Genomic DNA, 22,580 nt, shown 5'->3' with positions numbered 1-22,580 from the left:
GATGCCCTCTCTCTGCTGGCCTCACTCCCTCCCTCGGGGCGGTTCGGACACACGCTCCTTTCCCTCCAACATCGCATCCCCAGTGCGGCTCAGTGCCCTCACCATGAGTCCACCACCAGAGCTCCTGCCGCGGTGACCGGCACACGCCGTCAGCAGCCGGATCCGAGGCACCGGTCCTGCGACCGCCAAGCAAACTCGGGTCGTGTGGCAGGAAGCTACCCAACGCGCAGTCGCCGCGGCTCCAACCACAGCCCAGCGGAGGGGCACCGCGCCGCCCGCCCTGCGGCCGGAAGCGGGCAGCGAGCCCCGGCGCCGCGGCGGCCGGTCCCAGGAGGTCGGTGCCTGGGTCTCTTCGCTCGCTACGCCAGCGATCCCTGTCGCCGTGGCAGGCCGCACCCGCCGTGGCCAGCCCTCTCCTCCCCTGCCCCGGCAGCCGCCGCGCGCAATGGAACGTCCCGCGGGGGGGATTGTGGGAGGCGCACGCTCGAGGGGTGGGGGTGAAGGCGGCGGCGGCCGTGGCTGCCGTTGGTAGCCGTGGGGGCGGGGAAGGGAGGGAGGCGAGCCGAAGAGGAGGAGGAGGAGGAGGAGGGGGAGGAGGTGAAGGAGGAGGAGGAGGAGGCTCGGGCTCGCGCCGCGGAAGGTACGCGTGAGGGCCTAGAGGGAGCCGGGAGCGCGCGAGCGGGCGCCCCGGAGCGAGCGCGTCGGTGCTGCCGGCCCGGGGCGGCGGGAGGCGGCGGTTGGAGGGCGCAGCTCGCGACCAGTCCAGACACACTCGGAAGCGTGCCGGCGGGCGTGCGCGCTGCGCGTCCGGAGTCGGGTGAGGGGGGACGGCGGGGAGAGCGCGCGGAGGGAGGAGTGGGAGGCGGGGGCGGGGGGGGGGCACAAGGCGCCCTTCGCTCGCTCGCTCGCTCCCTCCCTCCCCAGAGCTGCCGCCGCCGCCGCCGCCGCCGCCGCCGCCGCTCCGCTCCCGCCGCCATTTTGGGTTCGCTTTGCGGAGGGGGAGACGTTCCCGGTCTCGGTCGCCGGACCCGCCTTCCCTCGGTTTCCCCTTCCCGACCTACGCCTTTGGCTTCTCCTCTCGCGCTTCCGTCGGTCCGCTCACCCGCTGGCCGCCTCCTGACAAGCGGGAGGGTTACGGTGTGGACCCAGAGAAGCCGAGGCGCCAGGCTGCCACCCCCTCTCCCCACTTGCCTGCACTCGGCGCTCTCGGCCTCACACGGTGAGTAGTGCGGCGTGAGCAGGCCTTTGAAGGCCCAAGTACTCCCTCCTTGGCTTCCGTGATCCACTGTCACCTCCCGGACCTGGACCTCCGGGAGAGCGGGGTGAGGATGGGGGAGGGGAGAGGAGGGAAAGGGATCCTGAGCTTACCGGGAAGTCCCTCTAAGGCGGGGTAACGGGGTGTCCCTGACCGGCGGGCTCCTGGCTTGGGGGAGGGGGACGGGAAAGTCTGCGAGTGGAGGCGGAGTCGGCTGTGCCCCTGACAGGTTAGTTTGTGTAGTAGGCCTGCTTGGAGCATCTCCCGAGATCCAGTTTGTGTCTGTCCAAGTAAGGGACAGAAGAGGCAAGGGAGAAGGTCTTCAGTCGGCACTGTATCACAAACTCTGTGGTGTTCTCTAACGGCGGAACTGTATGCAGACGTGACATAGTGATCTGAGTGTCAATAAGTTTAATGAATGTCGCTGGTTAGTTTGTACTTGGAAAGAAGTGTTTTGGGTCTTGAGGACCAGATGGTCTGTTGGTTTATAGTTGCTGTGTTTATGTGTGTAGATGCAAAGATGGAAAGTGCTCAGGAGTTTGCCTGCATTTGTGGAAGTGTCATGGAGTTCCCTTTATAAATTAGCCTGTTTTAAAACGAATGTTGGGACGTGTCCTCCAGGTCGATTAGTGCACATGTATTTTGGCATACTAGATGATAATACGGCATGCAGGCTAGGATCAGGGAGGAAAGAAACTTGACATAGTTTGTCCCTTTGAATAGAGTCAGTTGTATAAATATGAAAGCCCAGAACATCATCCTTAGAGTAATCAGGCTCAGAATAAGGCCGTGAGGATTTACAGTGGTGCTTATGTTAGCATAAGGTTTTTATATGCAGAACGCTTTCAGTTTTCCTGTAATCCTAAAACTCTGAAAATGATAGGAAATTGAGGCATGAAGAGGTACTTTTCCAAGGTCACATATTAAATTAGGGGCAAAGTAGGGACTACAAGATATTTTGTTTACTAACTTAATAATGTATTGTCCATATCATAGTGCCTCAGGAGATTGTTATCGGCAAATACAAGGGTATTTGGAAAGGAGGCATATGGTTGGATTATGCTTGTGAGAGCCTAAAGTGTCAAACATGTATGGAATGAATATACACTGTCCTTGCCTGTGACGTGTATGAGATAGGTATTTTAACTGTTTTGTGTGTACAGAGCATTTCTGACACTTTAGTGTGTATGTTTGATAAGTGAAATGCCTAATTTGTATCAGGCTGTTGTTTGTTGCTGGTTTGGGTTTTTTTGGGGGGGGGGTTGCATCTGGGTGACTAAACCCAAGGCATTAAAGCTGCCAAAAGCATTTTACCACTGAGCTACACTCCCATGTGGGCAGCTTTTAGCATTATATTTACAAGAGAAAGGATCTTCTTTGGCTCATTTAACAACAACAAAAATGATTGCATACTTAATAATTGATCCCTGTCTTGGTAAGAATCATCACGATTTGTTGATTAACTGTTGAAATAGCTTGGGGTGCATATGAGGGGAGTTGTTTATTTATTGAGAACAAATAAATCAGTGTGGAATTGAAACCACAAAACTTTCTTTAAACGCCTATTCAATCTGAGTGTGGTGGATCAAAATTGTAATTCCAGCATTCTGGAAGCTGAAGCAGGAGGATCATGAGTTCAAGCCCAGCCTATGCTTTGTAAGTTTAATGTTACCTTATCTTAGAAAACAAAATAAGGGGCTGGAGATATGGCTCAGTGGTTAAGATCATTATACTGTTCTTTCAGTGGACCTGAGTTCCAGTTCCCAACACTCAGTTCAGATGGCTCATAATTGCCTGTCACTTCAGCTCTAGCGCATGGGCACCCTCTTCTGGTCTCTGCTGACCCCTGATGTATACACACACCCCTTTTTAAACATGTAAACACTATTTAATTTCACACACATGTTTAAAGATTTAAAAGTCTACTTAATTTAGAAGGAATTTAGGTTGCCCACTTTAGTGTGGAAGGGCACAGCAGTAAGATCAGGATGATGTGTTATAAGAGAGCTCACTTTCTCTAACATTTCCCTTTTGTTGCATTTTTGAAACAGAGTCTCAGTCTACAGAGCTCAAACTGGCTCAGTTATGTGGCCCAGGCTGTCCTCAAATTTGAGGATTGTAATCTTCCTGCCACAGCCTTCTGGGATTATAGGCATGAGCCAACTTGCCTGGCTTCTTTGGCAGTTTCTTTTGGCATTTATGAGTAAACTGTTTTTGGGATCTGTGAATTATTGATATGTGCCTTTGGATATTGGAACTTCTTGGCTGGACTGTAGAAATTCTTCGAAAGGCTAATTTTGTATTAATATTCCTCTATGAATTCGAGGAATCTTTGAACTAACTCAACTAATAAGTCTAGATTAGTGGTGCTTGTGTGCATACATATTTATGTATATGTGTACATACACATTTTTTTCCCTGAGAATCTGAAGAAATAGAGACCCTACATTAAAAAATAAGTATGAGTACAATCACGTGAATTATGTATATACTTTGTTTTTTTCTGAGTTAGAATCTTACTATGTAGCCCTGGCTGTCCTGGAACTTGATGTATATAGAACAGGCTGGCCTCAAACTTCCAGAGATCAGCCTGTCTCTGCCTCCTGAGCTCTGGGATTAAAAGAGTGCACCACCACATCCATTGAGTATGCATATACTTACAGGAATTTAAGTTGTAATCAGATAGAACCAATTTTTATTCAGGTCTTGTTTGAGATACCCACTTTCCCCTTAAATTTTGTTTTGGAGTAGAGAAGCCAATGTAAGTTTGAAGGTGAAGGTTGTGATAGTACTTGAATGTGTCACCAGGAGAACTTCAGGATCATGGTTTTAAATTTGCCAGGCATGGTAAATTTACAATTGGCAGGCGGGGTGATTTATTAGAGCATTTAAGAAAAGCCTAGGCAGAGAGATTATTACAAATTCAAGGCCAGCCTGGATTACATAGTGAGTTCTAGGCCAGCATGGGCTGTAGAGTAAGATGTTCTCAAAAAACCAAATTAGAAAAAGAGAATTTTTCTTCTTCAAATGTATGTTAAACAATTGAGTTATATTTGATTGTGTATGCAATGTAGCAGAAACTTCTTTGGCTTGCTTTGTAACGCCTTTATATTCTCATTCTTGAGAAGTAGTGTCTTTTTTTCCACTTGTATGTTGAGATGGATAATTTGAAATCCTCCCCCCATTCTGGTTTTTATTTTGTTTTATTTTTTGAGTTTCATTACTTTTGTTTAGATTGCATGTTTCATTACTACTACATGGAGAACACTTAAGATAATGATATGTAGTTTCTGATGTTCTAGAGATTTTTATCCAGTTGAATTTACGACTTGTGTAATGTTTAGGATTCTCCAGACTTGGAGAAGGAATTGAGATTTTGCAACTTGATTGGAAAGAGTTTTTGGTAGTATTTATTATTTTAATTAAAATTTATTTTCGTGTGTGGGAGAGTATGCTTGCCATGGTACACATGTGGAAGTCCAAGGACAACTTTGTGGAGTTGTTCTCTCTCCATCTTTGCATAGTTTGGAGTCAGAGTCAGGTCTACAGGCTTTTGAAGCAAGTGCATTTACTGACCTGTGTTTCTGCCTTGTTTATTTTTGAGAAGCTATAAAATGCTCATATTGTATGTAAGGGTATATATTTAAAAATGCTTTCAGGGGCTGAAGAAATAGCTCAGTTAAGGGCACTTACTGGTCTTGCAAAAGACCAGGTTTGGTTCTCAGTACTAGAATGGGGGTTCACAACTGCCCTTAAGTGTAGTTCCAGGGAATCCAACACTTTCTTCTGCCTCTGCAAGCTCTTAGATGAATGTGGTGCACATAAACTCATCTAGGCATACGTATGTAAATATAAAAGTAATAACTTGTGTGACCGGACGTTGGTGGCACACGCCTTTAATCACAGCACTCGGGTGGCAGAGGCAGGCGGATCTCTGTGAGTTCAAGACCAGCCTGGTCTACAGAGCAGAGTTCCAGCCTCCAAAAACAACACAGAGAAACTGTCTCAAAAAAAAAAGACAAAAAACAAAAAAAAGTATTTTTTTTAAAGCGGCTTCATGCTGGTTGTGGTGGAGCATGCCTACCAGTATTTGGGAAGCAGAGGCAGGTGAATCTTTGTGAGGTCAAAGCCAACTTTGTCTACAAAGTGTAGTGAGAATGTGCCTGTAAAACAAAAAACAAAACACATGCATCTGATGTAAGAAAGCAAATGCTGGTTGAATTTCTGACTTTGGTTTGGAATGTTTTTGTGGTACATTTGTTACCAGGCCTATCTTGCTTTGTTTTTTGACCCCAGGATGGCACTACTGTGTTTACCTGTTGGGAATTTCTGTAAAAAGGTCTTGATGCCATTTTGGGGTATATATAAATGCAAAAACCCTTCTGGATGTAAAAATCATTTGACAACACCCAGTGAAATTACAATTAGAAATTAAAAATAATTAGTGTACTTTTAAAAGAGCAGAGTATTAAGAAAGGCAGTTAACTTACTCTGGAGAAGGTATTTTCACAGGATAGACTATAGGATCATAGTAAAAAGGTTTTGTCTTTTCCTTAGATTTATTCTATTTTATGTATATGAATGTTTTGCCTGTATATATGCATGTATACCATGTGTGTTCCTGGTGTCCATAGAGGTGAGACAAGTGTCTTGGATCTAGAGAACACATGGTTGTCAGTCACTGCGTGGCTGCTGAGAGCAGAATTAGAGTCCTCTGCAAGAGTAACAAGTGCTCTTACAAGCGCTGAGCTATCTTTCCGTCCCCTCCCTGTCTCTTGTAAAGCTAGTGAAAAGAAAAGCTATGTATCTGTAAAAAATTTTAATATTTTCTCCAATGCTTAATGCGTGTGTGTGCACCCGCACACGCGCTTTGTCCCTGTGTATTTCAAATACTTTAAAATTAGTAACTGGGGGAGGAGGGCAGTATCCTGGAATTCACTGTGTAGCTCAGATTAGCCTCAAATGTACTCAAGTCATTTTGCCTCTGCCTCCCAAGTCCTGGACTTAAGAGGCCTGAGCCACCTTGAGCTACACAGGAGGATCACTTAAGCTTATCATGAGTTTGAGGTCAACCTAGGCAGCATATTGAGATCTTGTCTCAAAAACAAAACAAAACAAATACTTAAAATCACAAAAAGTGGTTCAGATTCTGAAGGTGCAGTAATGGAAAAGGACCCAGACAATCTAGTCAAAGGCCTGCTGCACTACGTAGCAAGACCCTGTTTCAAACAAAGCAAAACAACACAGGAGTAGAGAGGGATCATGTCCTGTTTTTACATTGTGTCCTAAAATATATGGCACAACTTCCAAATATCTTGCTGGGTATTGACTTTACAGTATTAGCAGTTCCATTAACTTTACTCTAAGATTTCTTCTATACTTTGCTAATAAAGAATTGGTCATTTCCATTTCTGCTCATGTGCTTATGAATAGTGGAGAAGTCTGACTGTATGTATAGTTGGAATTATTATTTCTAAGATACTTTGTGTGGGTGTGTGGGTGTGGTGCTGGTCTTCTACAAGAGCAGTAAGTTCTCTCAACTGCTGAGCTCTCTCCAGCCCAGTCTGAGTATTTTAAAGAGCCTTAATGTGATCTTCTGTAAGGTCTCCTGTGTCAGCCTTCCAGAAGAATGAGATGCTTCAAACCTTGTTGCCACAAAAAAAGGAGATGTTTTTTGTAGTACTTGATTATTTTGCTTTGACTTGTGCTGTTAGGTCTTATACTTTTTCTCAAAGTTCCTTTGTGCGGACACACACATGTGCACATATGTACCTGTGTGTGGAAGCTTATCTTTCAAACAGGGCCTTTTACTGGCAGGCTAGGCTATCCCTCCCTCCTTTCTTTTTCTTCGTTGTTGTTTTTCTTTTTTCTTTCTTTCTTTTTTTTTTTGTGTGTTTTTGTTTTTTGAGATAGGATTACTCTGTGTAGCCCTGGTTGTCCTGGAACTCACTCTGTAGACCACACTGGCCTTGAACTCACTGAGATCCTCCTGCCTCTGCCTCCCAAGTGCACCACACATTCAGCATATTTTTTGATTTTAAAGAAAAGATTTATGTGTATGAATGTTTTGCCTGCATGTATGTTTTTATTACTTGTTTATTGGGCGCATATGTAAGTCAGAAGCAGGTGTCTGATCTCCTGTAATTGAGTTAGAGATGATTATGAGCCCCCTCGTGGGTACTGGGAGCTGAACTCAAGTCCCCGGGAAGAGCCGCAAGTGCCATCTCCTGCTGCTACTCTTTCATTCTTTTTTTGCTTGTTTCAAGACAGGATTTCCCTGTGTAGCCCTGGCTGTCCTGGAACTTGCTCTATAGACCAGGCTGGCCTTGAACTCATGAAGATTTGCCTGCTTCTGCCTCCCAAGTGCTGGGATTAAAGGCATGTAACACCATTTCTTGACTGCTCTTTCATTCTTATATTGAAAATTATTCTTCATAGATCGGTTCATTTAACTCTTAAAATATTCTGTCTCATGATAGTTGGAATTAAATTACTTACACCAGCTACTTCTAATCTCTATTGCCAGTAGAGAATTTTCTCCCAACTAAGAAAAAAACTGAGGTAAATAGAGATTCACATGACTGCTTTTAGATGTTTGTGTATTAGTCAGAAAAGCTTGTCAGCTTTCATCAAATTCACAAGTGACAAATAATATGTTGATGCTTTTATTGTTTTAGTCATACTGACAAGACGTTTAAAAACATTTTCTAGTGGAATCCAATTACACAGAGAAATGAGTTGGCATTGAAGACATTGAATGAGAGCTGAATTGTTCAGTCTCAAGGCAACTTGTTTACAAAAATGAAATCCATGTTGCTTTGAGTTTGAGATTCTGATGGTGAGTGGTATGTATGGGTAGTTGGAGAATTGTACTTTGGGTTTTGTTACCTACCTTACAACCCGTGATGAACACAAAACAAGAAAATGAAAGTAAAAGCTGCTCTTGAGCTGAGAGGACGCTCCAGAAAACAGACATTATAAGTGGTTAACTCTTTAGAGTAGAATTACTCATTTGCCTAAATTTATTTATTTGGATCTCATTCTTAGTTCAGGCTCACCTGAAACTCACTATTTAACTAAGTTTTGTCTTAAACTTGATCCTCTTCTGCCTCAACCTCCCCAATGCTGGGATCATAGGTATTCTTTGCCTAGTTCTTGTTTTTTGAGATGGGATCTTTGCTCAGGAGAGTTTGGGATTCCTACTCTCAAATGGTTGTTAACATATTTCCCAATAAAATGGTTGGCAATTATACTTTAGCTGAGATGAATACCAGTTCCACCAACAATTAATATTTCTTTTTTTTTTTTTTTTTCGAGACAGGGTTTCTCTGTGGTTTTGGAGGCTGTCCTGGAACTAGCTCTTGTAGACCAGGCTGGCCTCAAACTCACAGAGATCCGCCTGCCTCTGCCTCCCGAGTGCTGTGATTAAAGGCGTGCGCCACCAACGCCCGGCTAACAATTAATATTTCATTCTTTATTTTTTTTACAATTACATATATTTACTTATTTAGTGTGTATGTTTGTGTTCACACTCTTATACTGAGATACACATGTGGAAGTCAGAGGACAACTTTCAGAAGTCTGTTCTCCTAAAGGTTTATTAGAATTAGTTAGCTTCAAGGGCCTTTACCTGCTGAGCCATCTCAATGACTCTGGTTCCTATCGTTTGTTAATATCTATGTGTTAGTCCCATAGTAAATAAGGCATGAGTTGTTGACTTAATCTTAGGCTCTGCATTTTATTCTTTTTTCTGTACTTGATACCTAGTCACTGGTTCTCAGTTTTGCTTCAAGGAGGACAGTGTATCAATTATAAATTAGTTTTGTTTTGGCTTCTTAGTGTAATTGGTAGGCTTCCTAATTCATCTCTGCTGAAAATGAAAACTCCAGAGTTTAAAAATTTTCTGACTAAGCCCAACAGGGCAAAATGCAAAAAATGTAACAGGTTGTCTTTGAAAAGAAGAAATGAATAATTGATGTTTGAAAAATCGGGCTCAAGCCAGGCAGTGGTGGCATATGCCTTTAATCCCATTGCTTGGGAAGTAGAGGCAGGCAGATCTCTGTGAGTTCAAGGACAGCCTGGTCTACAGAGTGAGTTCCAGGACAGCAGGAGCTATTACACAGAGAAAACAGGTTCCAAAAAAACAAACAAACAACAACAACAAAAAAAGAAATTAAAAATGGAGCTTAAAGGGTTTGAATCAATCATGTAGAATAACCACTGGATTAACATTTGTATATGCTTTAGAGAAGATCTGAAGATACAGATCTCAATCAAGTAAAGATTTCATATCCAACTAAATGATAACAGGCTGGGAGGTTAATGTTTAGATGCAGAAAAAGATAATAATAATAATAATTACTTTTTTATGGAAGAAACTTATTGTCTGTATGTATGTTTAATTTTGAGGAAGAAAAAGTCAAGTAACTATAAACAAAGTAAGGATTTTGTTCACACTAACAAGTATTTCTTAGATGCTCCTGTTAAACACACACACACTTTAAAAAAGTAATTTTTAAAGTCAGTTAATTGGGCTGGATGTAGGGGCAACTGCCTTTAAGCCTAGCACTTGGGAAGCAGAGGTAGGCAGATTTTCTGAGTTTGAGGCCAGCCTGAACTACTGAGTTCCAGGACAACCAGAGTACAGAGTGAGGCCGTCTCAAAAAAAAAAAAAAAAAAGCCAGTTACTTGTTAGATAATGTCATATAATACAATTCTAAAGTTTGCATTGCTAATCTGTTACTGTAAAAAACAAAACAAAAACTGTAAGAGGAAATTGGAGAGGTGGCTTAGTGATTAAGATTATTTTTTGCTCTTGCAGAGAACCCAGATTCTGTTCCTAATGTAGTGGCTCACAGCTCTCTAACTTCTGTTCCAGGGAATTTGACTCCCTTAGTTTTTCTTTCTCCCCACAGATACTCTTTTCTGTTTGTTTTTGAGATAGGGTTTTAATATGTGCCCTCGACTAGCCTGGAAACTGGCTATATAGATCAGGCCATCTTTTAACTTGTAGCAGTCCTCCTGCTTCTGTTTGATAACATGGGATTAGAGGTGCATGCTGTCATGTCTGAGACACCCCAGGTATTTAATACCTTTCTTGTATCTCCACTTTGGACATGCGTATTACTGTCTTGTGATATGTTAGGTAACCTGTTTCTCTTAATAGACAATTCTGAGAAACATGTTAACTAATGTATCACAAGATAGAGTTGCTTTTGTACAGCTAAGAACTGTTTATTTTAGTTATTTGATCTTTGTTTGCAACTGAGGCTGGCCTTGAAGTTGCTGCACTCCTTAGTGTCCTGAGTGCCAGGGGCATAGGGATATAATTCATCATCCTCTGCCTCCTACCCCTACCTCCACTTTCAGTGTTAGAGGTTGAGCCCCCAGGTCTTTGTTTATACTTAGGTAAGTACTTTAAAGTTAAAATTATTAACTTTTTATTTTATATGTTTATTTTATACGTTTTATATACGTGGCTTGCATGTATTTCTGTGCATCATATGAGTGTTTGGTGTCTGTGGAGGCCAAAAGAGAGTGTTGGATGATACCCTGGAATGGAGTTCAGATGGTGTGAGCTGCCAGGTGGATACTTGGAATCATTGGTCCTCTAGAAGAGCAACCAGTGCTCTTAACTGATGAGCCATCTCTCTAGCCTATTGTTTTAAGGACATAAAGAATAGGCAGGTGGATCTCTGTGAGTTCGAGACCAGCCTGGTCTACAATAGCTAGTTCCAGGACAGCCTCCAAAGCCTCAGAGAAACCCTGTCTCGAAAAACCACAAAAAAAAAAAAAGAATGCATCTAACTTTTTTCTCCCAAGTGAACAACCACTTATGTCAGCATGCAGTATCATATCAAATAAATTATCTCTTTGCACTGTGGAATCTGCTAATTGAAAAGGACTTTACAGGAGTAACACTTACCGTGTGTGTGCATATCCTCTGTTCATCTTCTTCACTGAACCAGAAGCTTGCAGTTTCAGTTAGGTTGGTTGGCCATTGAGCCCCAGTGTCTACCTGTCTCTCCCCATCTTAGTGTTCAGATAGCCATGTCTAGCTTTTTACATTCAAACTCAAATCTTCGTGTCTGCAGCCATTGCTCGTACTCATTGAGCTATGTCCCCAGACCCATAGTGTACTTTGTAAAAAATTATTTTATGTATATTGAATATTTTGTTTGCATGTATGTATGTATCTGGTGTCCATGGAGATCAGAAAGTGATGTCAGATCCCCTGGAACTGGAGTTACAGATAGTTGTAAGCCACCATGTCAGTGCTGGGAAGTGAGCCTAATTCCTCTGCAAGACCATCAATTGCTGAGGAATCTCCTAGTCTCCCTCAACCCTTTAATTGAGTTTATTTATATTTACTTTGAGACAAGGTCTCCCTTTGTAGCCCTTGCTGGCACAGATCTCTGTGAGATCTGCCTTCATTTGCTTCCTGAGCCCTGGGATTAAGAGTGTGCACTACCATATAGGCCTCCCATACCCTGCATCTGTGCAAAGTAGGAAAAGACTTCTTTCCATGAAGTCCTTGAGTTTGATTCGTCAAAAAAAATTTTTAATAGCATCGAGCTTAGGGGGAAGGAAAAAGACATTTTTTTCCTTCAAGAGCTTTTCAGTTTAAGAGATCTGTTAACTAATGCATTACAATACAGCAGGGTGCATTTGTCCAAGATAGAGAGGGGAAAGTGGGAAGTGCCATGCGTGATGGCATACAACTCTAATCCTAACACCTGGGGGCAGAGTTAGTTGGATCAATGGAAATTAACTGAAATGTACAAATGAATGGCTTTTTAATAGTTACATAGTTATATGACTGCTTAATTACTACATATAATACAATTTTAAAATATTTCATCGCAGTATCTATTAGCAGTCCCTCCTTATCTCACATAGTCTCCCCTTTGCCCTAGAGTTAGTTACTACAAATTTCATTTCCTTATATCTGCCTGGACTTTGTTTTGTTTTGTTTCCCCCCCCCCAAGACAGGGTTTCTCTGTATAGCTCTGACTGTCCTGGAACTCACTCTGAACCAGGCTGGTCTTGAACTCAGAGATCCACTTGCCTCCTCCCTCCTGAGTGCTGGGAATTAAAGACATGGGCTACCATGCTTGGCATATGGGTCTGTTTTTGTTTTGCTGATACAAGGTGTCATGTCACTCAGGATGGCCCTGAACTCCTGATATTCGTATCTACTTCTGCCTCCCAAGTGTTGGTATTGAATTTGCTGTCATACACAGATATGTCTTAAAATTTTTAGAGAGAGAGAGAGAGAGAGAGAGAGAGAGAGAGAGTGTGTGTGTGTGTGTGTGTGTGTGTGTGTCAGGGGGTGTGACATGGTTAGAGGACAATTTTCTTTCCTTTCGCCTTATGGGTTCAGAGGGTAGAACTCAGAACTCAGGTCATCAGCCTTGGTGGCAAAGACTTTAACTACTGAACCATCTTTTTTTAACATATGTCGTATGGATAGAATTGTATACTATTGTCTTATGTAACTGACTTCTTTAATTTAGCGTGTTTTGAAGGTTCTTTAATGTTTTAAGTTCTTATTTTAAATTGCTTTTAAATATATTCATTCTTACGTGTATGAATGTTTGCTTGCATGTGTGTGTTTATACCTCATGCACGTGGACGTTGGGAGAGGGCATTGGATCCCCTGGAACTGAAGTTATAGATGATTATGAGCCACCATGTGGGTCCTGGGAACCGAACCTGGATCCTCTGCAAGAGCAACAAATGCTTTTAACCACTGAATCATCTCTACAGTTCTGGCTTTCTAATATATTTGTTTGTTCATTTATTGGGGGGCACAGTACCTCACCATGTAGCCCTGGCTGATCTGGAACTTAGAACTTGCATAATGGTAGACCACTTCATTCTGGAACTCAGTGACCTCCTGCCTCTGCTCTATCGATGCTGGTATTCTAGGCATGTTGTAGCCATCTGGCTGACATTGTTTTAATGCTAACACCCCTTGGTTGAGATAATGTTGCTGTGAGCATCTGTGTGCACTATATTTTCATTTGTCTTTGGTATGCATCTAAGAGTGAAATTGCCAGGGCCATAGGGCAACCACGTACCCTTTGAAGAACTACCAAACTCTTTCCCAACATTATCACACCATTTTACACTGCTATTTTCACTGAGAGAGGGCTTTAGTTCCTCCACAGAAAATGTTTACAGAGGACAGCAAGATTGCTGGGCAGGTAAGGATGCTTTCTACCAAGACTGATGGCCTGCATTTGATTCCTAGAACTTTTAATTGATTTGGAGCAGAAGTAATCTGGGCAGAGATTAGAAGAAAGTGTCATACAGAGAGAAGTAACTATATGTTCTAATGGAAGGGAAAAATATGTAGAACACAACAAACACCATAAGTGTTATCAGTATTTGGTGCTTTGGGTTGTTTCTTGACTCTTGCTCTGATTGTAGCACAGTGAGAAACAGTAAGTCTCCATATAGGTAACAGCAGTTACAACCAAAACAAGCTCATTATCTGTAAAGTGCCATCCTATATACTTTTCAAAGAGCTCTAACAATTCCTGTTTGCACAGGATAATTCCAAGTGCTCTGGGTCTGACTTTGAACTTGTACGTGCCTCATGTGTGTGTTAAATATTGTGCTGCTGAGTATGTTACTAGTTACATTTGGGATTGAAGGGTTTTATATCTGAAAAGAGATTTTTAAAAGTATGGTTTTAAGTATACAGATGGTATTTTCCAAAACATCTTTTTGACTATAATTTGAACCCAGGGGGAAAGAAAACAAGGTAGATAGACCAAGAAATTAGAAACATTTTCTGTATCCTGGGCTGAGGTGGGGGGGTGTTAAACAGTAGCAGTGGAATTGAAGAGGATGGGGGTATAATCAGCCAGTTATTGGTAAGTTTTGGTGTTAGGTTGAAAGTTGGGGATAGCTAGAAAATTCAGAATGACTGCCAGGTTTCTGACTTGAGCAACTGGTGGTAATACAGTTACAGAGATTGGAAGAGGAATGGGCTTTGCAAAAAATATTGAACAGGCTCTGATAAAGTCTAGAGTTTAAAAGTCATGTACAGTGTAATTTAATGCTCAGAATTTAGAGTTGGAAAAGACTGGCCTCAAGGGATACCAACACTGAGAGTGCTGGTAATCCCAAATCAAACCAGCAAGTGAGACTTAAAAATGACTACTTAGGTAATAGGAAAGTGTAGTATCATAGAAGTTTATAGAAGTTTGTAACTTGCCGGGCGGTGGTGGCGCATGCCTTTAATCCCAGCACTTGGGAGGCAGAGGCAGGCGGATCTCTGTGAGTTCGAGGCCAGGCTGGACCGACAGCCTCCAAAACAATACAGAGAAACCCTGTCTCGTAAAACAAAAAACAAACAAACAAACAAAAAAAACGAAGTTTGTAACTTGTTATTGCTGTCTTCCTTTCACACATCTTTGTTTTCTGTTAACATGGTGATTGTGTACATTATAATTGATTATTTCAGTATATGCATATATTGCATAATGATCAAAACAGAATATTGACTCTGTCACCTCAGATATTACTAGCTTCATTCTGGGTGTGTATTTTGGTGAGCTAGTGAGCTGGGCTTGGTGGTGCACACCTTTAATTCCAGCATTATGGAGGCAGAGACAGAGGCAGGTGGATCTCTGTGAGTTCCAGGTGAGCATATATAGCAAGTTCCAGGCAGCCAAGGATACACAGTGAGATCCTGTTTTTATTTTTGTTTCTTTTTATGTGGGCTTATGAGATATCACAGCAAGTAAAGGTGCTTGCTATGAATCTGAGTAATTGACCTAAGGTTGATTTCTAAGGCCCACAGAGCTGATTCCTTAAAATTGTCCTCCACCCTACACAAACACACACAGACAAAATCATTCTCAAAGAAATAAGACAAAGTGGAAGAGAAAGACACCAATACACCTATATGTATCCATCATACATATACAACAAGATAAATAAAATTAAAATTAAAACTTCTAATCCTATTGACTACCAGATTATATTGCAGTATGTATTTCAGGGAGTTGAAATTTCTTTGGATTTGTTTAATAAAATTTAATAAGCATAGTCATTGCCATTTGGTAACTGATTTATTTATTTGTTTTTGTTTTTAAGTTTCGTTTTTTTTTTTTTTTTTAATTTTTTCAAGACAGAGTTTCTCTGTGTTGCTCTGTAGACCAGGCTGGCTTCGAACTTGTAGAGATCCTCCTGCCTCTGCCTCCTGAGTGCTGGAACCAAAGGTGTGCTCCACCACTGCCTGGCTGTTTTAGGTTTTTTATTATTGTGTGTGTGTGGATGAGAGGGTGAGAGCTCAGGTGTCACAGCTCTAATGGGTGCATAGCATCAATCTCTGTTCTTCCAGAGACCTCTGTTACAGAGATCAAGCTCAGGTCATCCGGCCTGAGTAGCAACTGCCTTTTTTACCTGCTGAGCCATCTTGATTGGCCCAAATTCGAAACTTCTCAATACAGTTCTGCAGTATATCAAATCATTAAAAATACTACTACTTTTGACAGACAGAACAAAGTCATTCTTATATAGTAGTTATTGAAGTAGTGAGAAATGACTGTTTTGAAAATAAAACTGACATTTGCTGGCAGACTGCATATAGAGGTCAATTGAGAGAGGGAAGGGAGTCAGGAATGATCTCAAGTTACTGGGTAAGTTGTTATAAAAGAAAGAATTTTGGCGAGTGTGGTAACACATGACTCTAATCCACGCACTAAGGAGTCAGAGGCAGGTGTATCTCTTGAGTTCAAGACCAGCCTGGTGTACAAAATGAGTTCCAGGACAGACAGAGCTAAACAGAGAAACTGCATCAAAAAATCAGAGGTGGGTGAGAGATTATGAGTTGTCTTTGAGTCTAGAGGGATGGCTCAGTGGTTGAGACTCCTGGCTGTTCACCCAGAAGACCCACATTTGATTACCAGTACCAACATAATGGCTCACACTGTAACTCCAGTCTCAGGGATCCATTGCTGCCTTCTGGCAAAACACCTATAACAGAAAAATAAAATGAATTTTAAAAAATTTAATCAGTGGTATGGTGGGTTTTTTTGTTTGGTTGATTTTGGCTTGGTTTGAGGCAGGCAGGGTCTCTCTACATAGCACTGGCTGTCCTGAAACTCATTATTTAGACCAGCTTGTCCTCCACCTGCCTCTGTTTCTGAGTGCTGAGATTAAAGATGTGTACCAACACTGCCCGGCTAAATGATGGTGTTTTTAAGGTTCACTTTTATATTGTAACCTTATTTAGGCTTACCTTCAGCCCATCGTATAGTCCTATAATCTCAGTTCTTGGGAGGTTGAAGCAGAAAGATAACAAGTTTAAGGCCTGTAATGAAACTATCAAGACAATAACAGCAAAAACTCTGAGTCTATAATGTAGAACCTTTTGGTTTTTTGAGACAGGGCTTCTCTGTATAACCCTGGCTACCCTGGAACTTACTCTTTAGACCAGACTGGCTTTGAACTCACAGAGATCTGCCTGACTCTGCCTCCCTAGCCTTATCACTGAGATTAAAGGTGTGCAGCACTGCACAACCATAATCAGAACATTTGATGCCAGAAGTTTTGCTTGGGGGTTGTTGCTTTTGTACTACTATTTTTTTAAACTTTTAAATAGTACAGTATTGACTAAATGAACTGATAAAAGATTTTTGGGAAAGCACTCTTTTATCAAACACTTTAATAGTCTGTATTATTGAATGTGTTTCACAGAAATTCTGATAATTAAAACTAAAATCATTTCAGTTCAAGTTTTGTCACTGATGAGGGGAAGAACTTTTTTTTTTGTTTTTGTTTTTTTAGCTTTGGGGATTTCAGGATTCTAAATCTATCATGAAAACCAGTAGAATTTTGTGTTTTATGGGGAGAGAAAGCATGTGACTGGACCACATATGCTCTTGAAGCATAAAAAAAATTGTAGGCATGGATCTTTAATCAGGCATGTGTTTGTTGTTTTCTTTCTGTCTCTGTTTTGTTCTTGAGACAGGGTCTCACTAACTTGCCCATCTGTCTGGCCATGAGCTTGAAAGCTCTGCTTCAAACCTCTCAAGTTTTGGCATTATATGCATACACCATTTCATTTGGCTGTATTTTTTGTTAAATTTTTTTTGCCACTGCTAATGATTATGCCTAGGGTCTTGCACATATAGGATGAATGCTGTACAAATAAGATGTAATCCCAGACAGATATATGAAATGAAAATATCTTTCAGTCCTCAAAACACTGAATTATTAGAGGCTGGAGAGATAACTTGGAGGTTAAAAGCATTTTGCTCTTGTAGAGGATTCAAGTTGGATTCCCTGCACCCACATGGCAGCTCACAGCCAACTATTAGTAACTCCAGTTTCACGGTTCTGATGCCCCCTTCTGGCTTCCCTGGGCACCAGGCTCACACATGGTAAACAGCCATATAATCACCTATACATAGAGAATTAAAATGTGAAAAAGCATAATGTATTATAAACCTGATGTATAAGTTCAGCAGTTAATAGTGCTTGTCACTTGGGCCTGACCATCTGAGTTCAACCTCAGAACCCATGGTAGAAAGAGAATTTGCTCTTGTAATTTGTCCTCTGACTCAATATGTGTGCCGTGGTGCTAACACACCTACACTTTCAAACACACACCCAAACACTAGCAATAATACACTTTTAAAGATTTTTTTAAAAGTTTTATGTGTGTAAGCATTTTATCTGAATGTATGTATATATACCACTTGTATGCCTGGTGCCTACGTAGGTCACAGAGGGAATTGGATACCCTGGAACTGGAGTTATAGATAGTAGTGAGTCATCTGGGTGCTGGGAACCAAACCCAGGACTTCTGCAACAGTCCTCAGGTCACAATAAATAAACACTTTTTGAAGAGAATACTGAGTTATTTTGTTTTGCTTTTTATTTACTAGTCGGCCTTCTGATTTTATGATAACCTGGTTGGTTTCCTGAGGAGCTTTATGTAATAAAAAGGAAGGCCCAGTGACTGGAGAGATGGCTCACGATAGATAAGAGCACTGGCTGCTCTTCCAGAGGACCTGAGTTCAATTCTCAGCACCCACATGGTGATTCACAACCATCTATAATAAGATTTGATGCCTCTTATTGCAGTCATACATGCTAATAGAACACTCATATGCATAAATAAATAAATCTTCTTAAAGAGGTTTCTATATGCAGATTCTTAGATTAGGCAGGCTACTTAACCTTTTTTTAAGTTGGCATGTTGATTTGAAAACATATATTTGGGAAATTGAAATGTTTCAACTATTTGCTATTAGGAAAACTTAATGAAAATAAATTTGTCAGTTATCAATGATTTCTATAATTATTTAATGTTCATGTTTGAACTAGATTATAGACCTCAATTTTAGAAAGTGGGTCTATTGGATACATATTTTTAGGACACAGTATAATACTTGGCATTTAGTTAACACCTAGGGATATTTTCACAATGAATTCAGAGTTGGTGTGTGGTAGCAACAGAGATTATTTCTGCCTGAGACTCCTAACCTGTAGCCACCATGCAGGTGCTGGGATTTTGAATCCTCGCCTTGTGGAAGCACAGCCAGTGTGCTTAACTACTCAGCTATTTATTTCTCCAGTTCTAATCCTGACAGTCTTTAAAATAAAATGTTTGAACACTGAAACCCACCTAAAGCCACTAAAAATAAAAATATTTTGTTTAAAAATGTAAAAAATGTGTTCTTTTAAAATTAAATTCTTATGTCAGACATAGAGGTGCTCCTTTTTTGTCCTAGCATTTTGGAGGCTGAGAAGGAGGAATCTGAGCTTTATTGGCAGATCTTGTCTTAGAGGATGAGAGCATGGAGGGTGGTATGGAGAGGAGAAACAGACTTAAAACACACACAGTTATTTCTATGTTGTAGTCATGTTTGGGCATCAGTTGCGAAAGGCTTTTTGGCTGGTTTATAATGATTTTTAGGGCCGGGTGGTGGTGGCGGCGCACGCCTTTAATCCCAGCACTCGGGAGGCAGAGGCAGGCGGATCTCTGTGAGTTCGAGGCCGGGCTGGACCAACAGCCTCCAAAACAATACAGAGAAACCCTGTCTCGTTAAAATAAATGATTTTTAGTTTTTTATGTTTTGTTTTCCTAGACAAGGTTTCTTTGTGTAGCCCTGGCTGTCCTGGACCTTGCTCTATAGACCAGGCTATTCTTAAATTCAGAGATCTGCCTCTTCTCTTGAGTGCTGGTATTAAAGAATTGTACACTTTGCCTGATTTTTTTTTTTTAAAGGGCTACCGTCTCAAGCCAATTGTGGTGCACACCTGTAATCCTAGCACTTGGGAGCTGGAGGCAGTAGAATCAGATAAAGATCATCTTCAACTAACAGTTCAAGACCAGCCTGGGTTATATGAGACCCTTTGTCAAAACAGAAGACCCACACACCCACACATACTGAGCAGAGAAAGGAAAGAGACAGATCTCTCTGTGTTTTCTTTCAAACTTGAGGTTCCCTTGTCTTGGCCCCTGAAGTACTGGGATCTAGGAATGAGCCTCCATGCTCTGCTGTAACGGTGATTCTTAAATTTTGATATCTGCCACAATATTGTAGCTTGTTCATATGAAAAGAAATCTGAAGTTTTTAAGTGAATTCACGAGTAAATGATTTGTATATATTCTGTGCTACATTTTGATTTACTGATTTTTTTTTTGATGCTTGTCCTGCTGTCCTTATTGCTCTTTCTTGTTTATTTTCTGATAAATTTTTGTTATGATCTATCCTGCAGGGAAAGAGATGCTGGTCGCAAGTTTTGGAAAACCATATATTTTTATGGAACAGTGTTCTGTAAAAGTTTTGTAAGATTCCTTGGCAATAACACACTTGTGATGGACTCTAGGAATACTGCTATGTTAGGATTGGGTTCTGATCCCGAAGGATTTTCAAGAAAGAGTCCTTGTACCATCAGTACTGGCACTCTGGCCAGCAAGAGAGAAGTAGAGATAGAGAGTGACACGAAAGAAGACGAGGACCCGCGCAAGCGGACTCGAGAAGGGAGCAGTGAAGTAGGAAAAGATGATGGTTTGCCTGATGCACAGCAACAGTTTTCAGTGAAAGAAACAAATTTCTCAGAGGGAAACTTAAAATTGAAAATTGGCCTTCAGGCTAAAAGAACTAAAAAACCTCCAAAGAACTTGGAGAACTATGTGTGTCGACCTGCCATAAAAACAACCATCAAGCACTCAAGGAAAGCACTTAAAAGTGGGAAGATGACAGAAGAGAAGAATGAACACTGCCCTTCAAAGTGGGTGAGTAAACTCTACAACAGTATACAGTCATTGCAATATTTGGTTTTCTCTATTCATCCTTATTTACACTAACCTGTAGATATTTCTAAACAGGCTACAGGGATGCTAAAAGCATAACAACGTAATTATATCTATTCCTAGAATTTTTTTATTTGTGTGAATGTGTATAGGGAATGCCACTTCATGCATGTAGAGGTCAGAGGACAACTTTGGTGTCAATTCTTTTCACCTTCACATGATTTCTAAGGAGTAAACTCAGGGCCTGCTTTCAAGACCAGTGTCCTTACCAGCTGAGTCATCCTACAGGCACATATGTCTGTATCTGTATTATTATCTATAAAATTATGACATGTTAAACAGAGCTAATTTGTGCTAAACAAAGTAGATTGTTGTTCCTAATGTAACAGTGGGAAAAAAGGTGGTGATTATATTTAGGAAATGTAGATTTGAATCTTGTCTTTCTATTTCCAATAATGAAGGAATGAACACATCAACAAATAAATTGAGGCTCAGATAAAAAATTATCATAGCACCTCTCTTAACATGGTTGAAAAGATGTGATTCATCAACGTAGTGAGAGCTTTTGTTAAGTGAATTCTTTTATAAGACATTCATGTTGCTGTTTCTCTTAGGCATACTGCAGATCAATAACCCTGGCTTCTCTGGAAACCAGTACAGGATATCCTGACCGAAAGCAACAAACAAAAAACCAAGTTGTCTTCTTCCTGTCACTACTCAAATATAATGACTAATTTTTTAAATTGATTTAACATGGTTGTGATGGTTCATGCCTTGGACTCAAGTATCTGGGAGGCAGCAGCAGGTAGATCTCTTGAGTTTGAGGTCAGCTTGGTCTACATGGTGAATTCCAGGCCAGACAGAGCTACATAGTGAGACATTCTCTCAAAATAAATAAATAAACAAGCAAATAAATGATCTGAGGTTTATGGGTGTCTTGCATGCTTGTATGTCTCTTCTCAATATGCTCTTACCTGGCTCCCACAAAGGCCAGAAAAAGGTGTAGGAACTCCTAGAATTGGAGTTACAGACTGTTGTGAGGTTCCATGTGGATACTGGGAACTAAACTCTGGTCCAATGGAAGAACAGTGTTCTTAACCACTGAGCTGTCTTTCTAACCCCATGACTAATTTTTCTTAACTTCACTCTGTCTAGTGACAGTGGCAATTTGTGTGACAACCTTTTACGTTATTTAGTATCAGTCTATGAATACAATATGTGTCCTCTACAGGATGAAGACTGTGCATTAGTAATAAGGATGGTGTCAGACTGAATTCTTTTAACACTTTATCTAAAATTTAATAGTAATCTCTGCATGAAAACTTGACTGTCATTGTTTTTCTCTGTGGTTCATATTATTTTATGTATATGATGTTTTACCTATATGTGTGTCTGTACCATGCCATGTGCTTACAGAAGCCAGAAGAGGGCATGAGAACCCTCTTGGACTGGGGTTACATACAGTTGTGACCACAACTTTGTGGGTCCTAAGAATCCAATCTGGTTCTTCTGGATCAGCAGCTGAGCCATCTCCCCTTCCCCCCCTGTATATATAAGAACAACTTTGAGTTGGTTCTCATTCCACCATGTGTCCCGAAATCGAACTCAGATCATCAGGCTTGCTTGACAGAACACCTTTATTCACTTAGCTCTCTTGTTAGCCCTTATTACTCATAACTCTTTGCTCCAATGTTTGTGCTTTTTACATGTTTTCAGAATCTGTGCTGCAGAAGTGTGTTGTGTGTTTAAGACAGGGTCTCTTGTAGCTTGGGCTAGCCTCTAATTTGCTATGTAGCCAAGTTTTACCCTGAACTTGTCACTCCTTGGGTTGGGTTTACTGGAGTAGGCTACCTGGTTTGGCCAGAATTTTTTGTTTTGTTTTGGTTGGGTTGTTTTTGTTGTTGTTGTTTGTTTTGTTTTGTTTTTGTTTTTGTTTGCTTGGTTTTTTCGAGACAGGGTTTCTCTGTAGCTTTGGAGGCTGTCCTGGAACTCTCTCTCTGTAAACCAGGCCTGCCTCAAACTCACAGAGATCTGCCT

General features: G+C 41.2%; 2 protein-coding genes across 9 annotated transcripts in view; one reads left to right on the top strand and one right to left on the bottom strand.

The window, feature by feature from the left end:
• Positions 1 to 1,333, bottom strand: part of Dap3 (death associated protein 3) — a 30,656-nt gene extending 29,323 nt beyond the window's left edge. For 2 of the 4 annotated variants that reach the window (XM_040752424.1, XM_040752430.1), the window contains exon 1: positions 103 to 218. In XM_040752424.1, the coding sequence (XP_040608358.1) occupies positions 103 to 105 (3 nt within the window). In that variant the 5' untranslated portion in view covers positions 106 to 218. Of the gene's footprint in view, positions 1 to 102; positions 219 to 1,191 lie in introns of those variants that run through there. The other 2 variants (XM_040752426.1, XM_040752427.1) reach the window with 2 other exon arrangements.
• The window catches only part of Ash1l (ASH1 like histone lysine methyltransferase), a 139,155-nt gene continuing 117,169 nt past the window's right edge, over positions 595 to 22,580 (top strand). The window contains exons 1-2 of one of the 5 annotated variants that reach the window (XM_040752421.1): positions 595 to 640; positions 20,006 to 20,525. In XM_040752421.1, the coding sequence (XP_040608355.1) occupies positions 20,106 to 20,525 (420 nt within the window). In that variant the 5' untranslated portion in view covers positions 595 to 640; positions 20,006 to 20,105. Of the gene's footprint in view, positions 641 to 676; positions 818 to 917; positions 1,220 to 20,005; positions 20,526 to 22,580 lie in introns of those variants that run through there. The other 4 variants (XM_040752420.1, XM_040752423.1, XM_040752422.1 and 1 more) reach the window with 4 other exon arrangements.

This window comes from Mesocricetus auratus, unplaced genomic scaffold, assembly GCF_017639785.1.
Source record: "Mesocricetus auratus isolate SY011 unplaced genomic scaffold, BCM_Maur_2.0 Super-Scaffold_100009, whole genome shotgun sequence".
Lineage (NCBI taxonomy): Eukaryota > Metazoa > Chordata > Mammalia > Rodentia > Cricetidae > Mesocricetus > Mesocricetus auratus.
The sequence above is the reverse complement of the archived record's forward strand: the minus strand, read 5'-3'. Positions and strand labels throughout refer to the sequence as shown.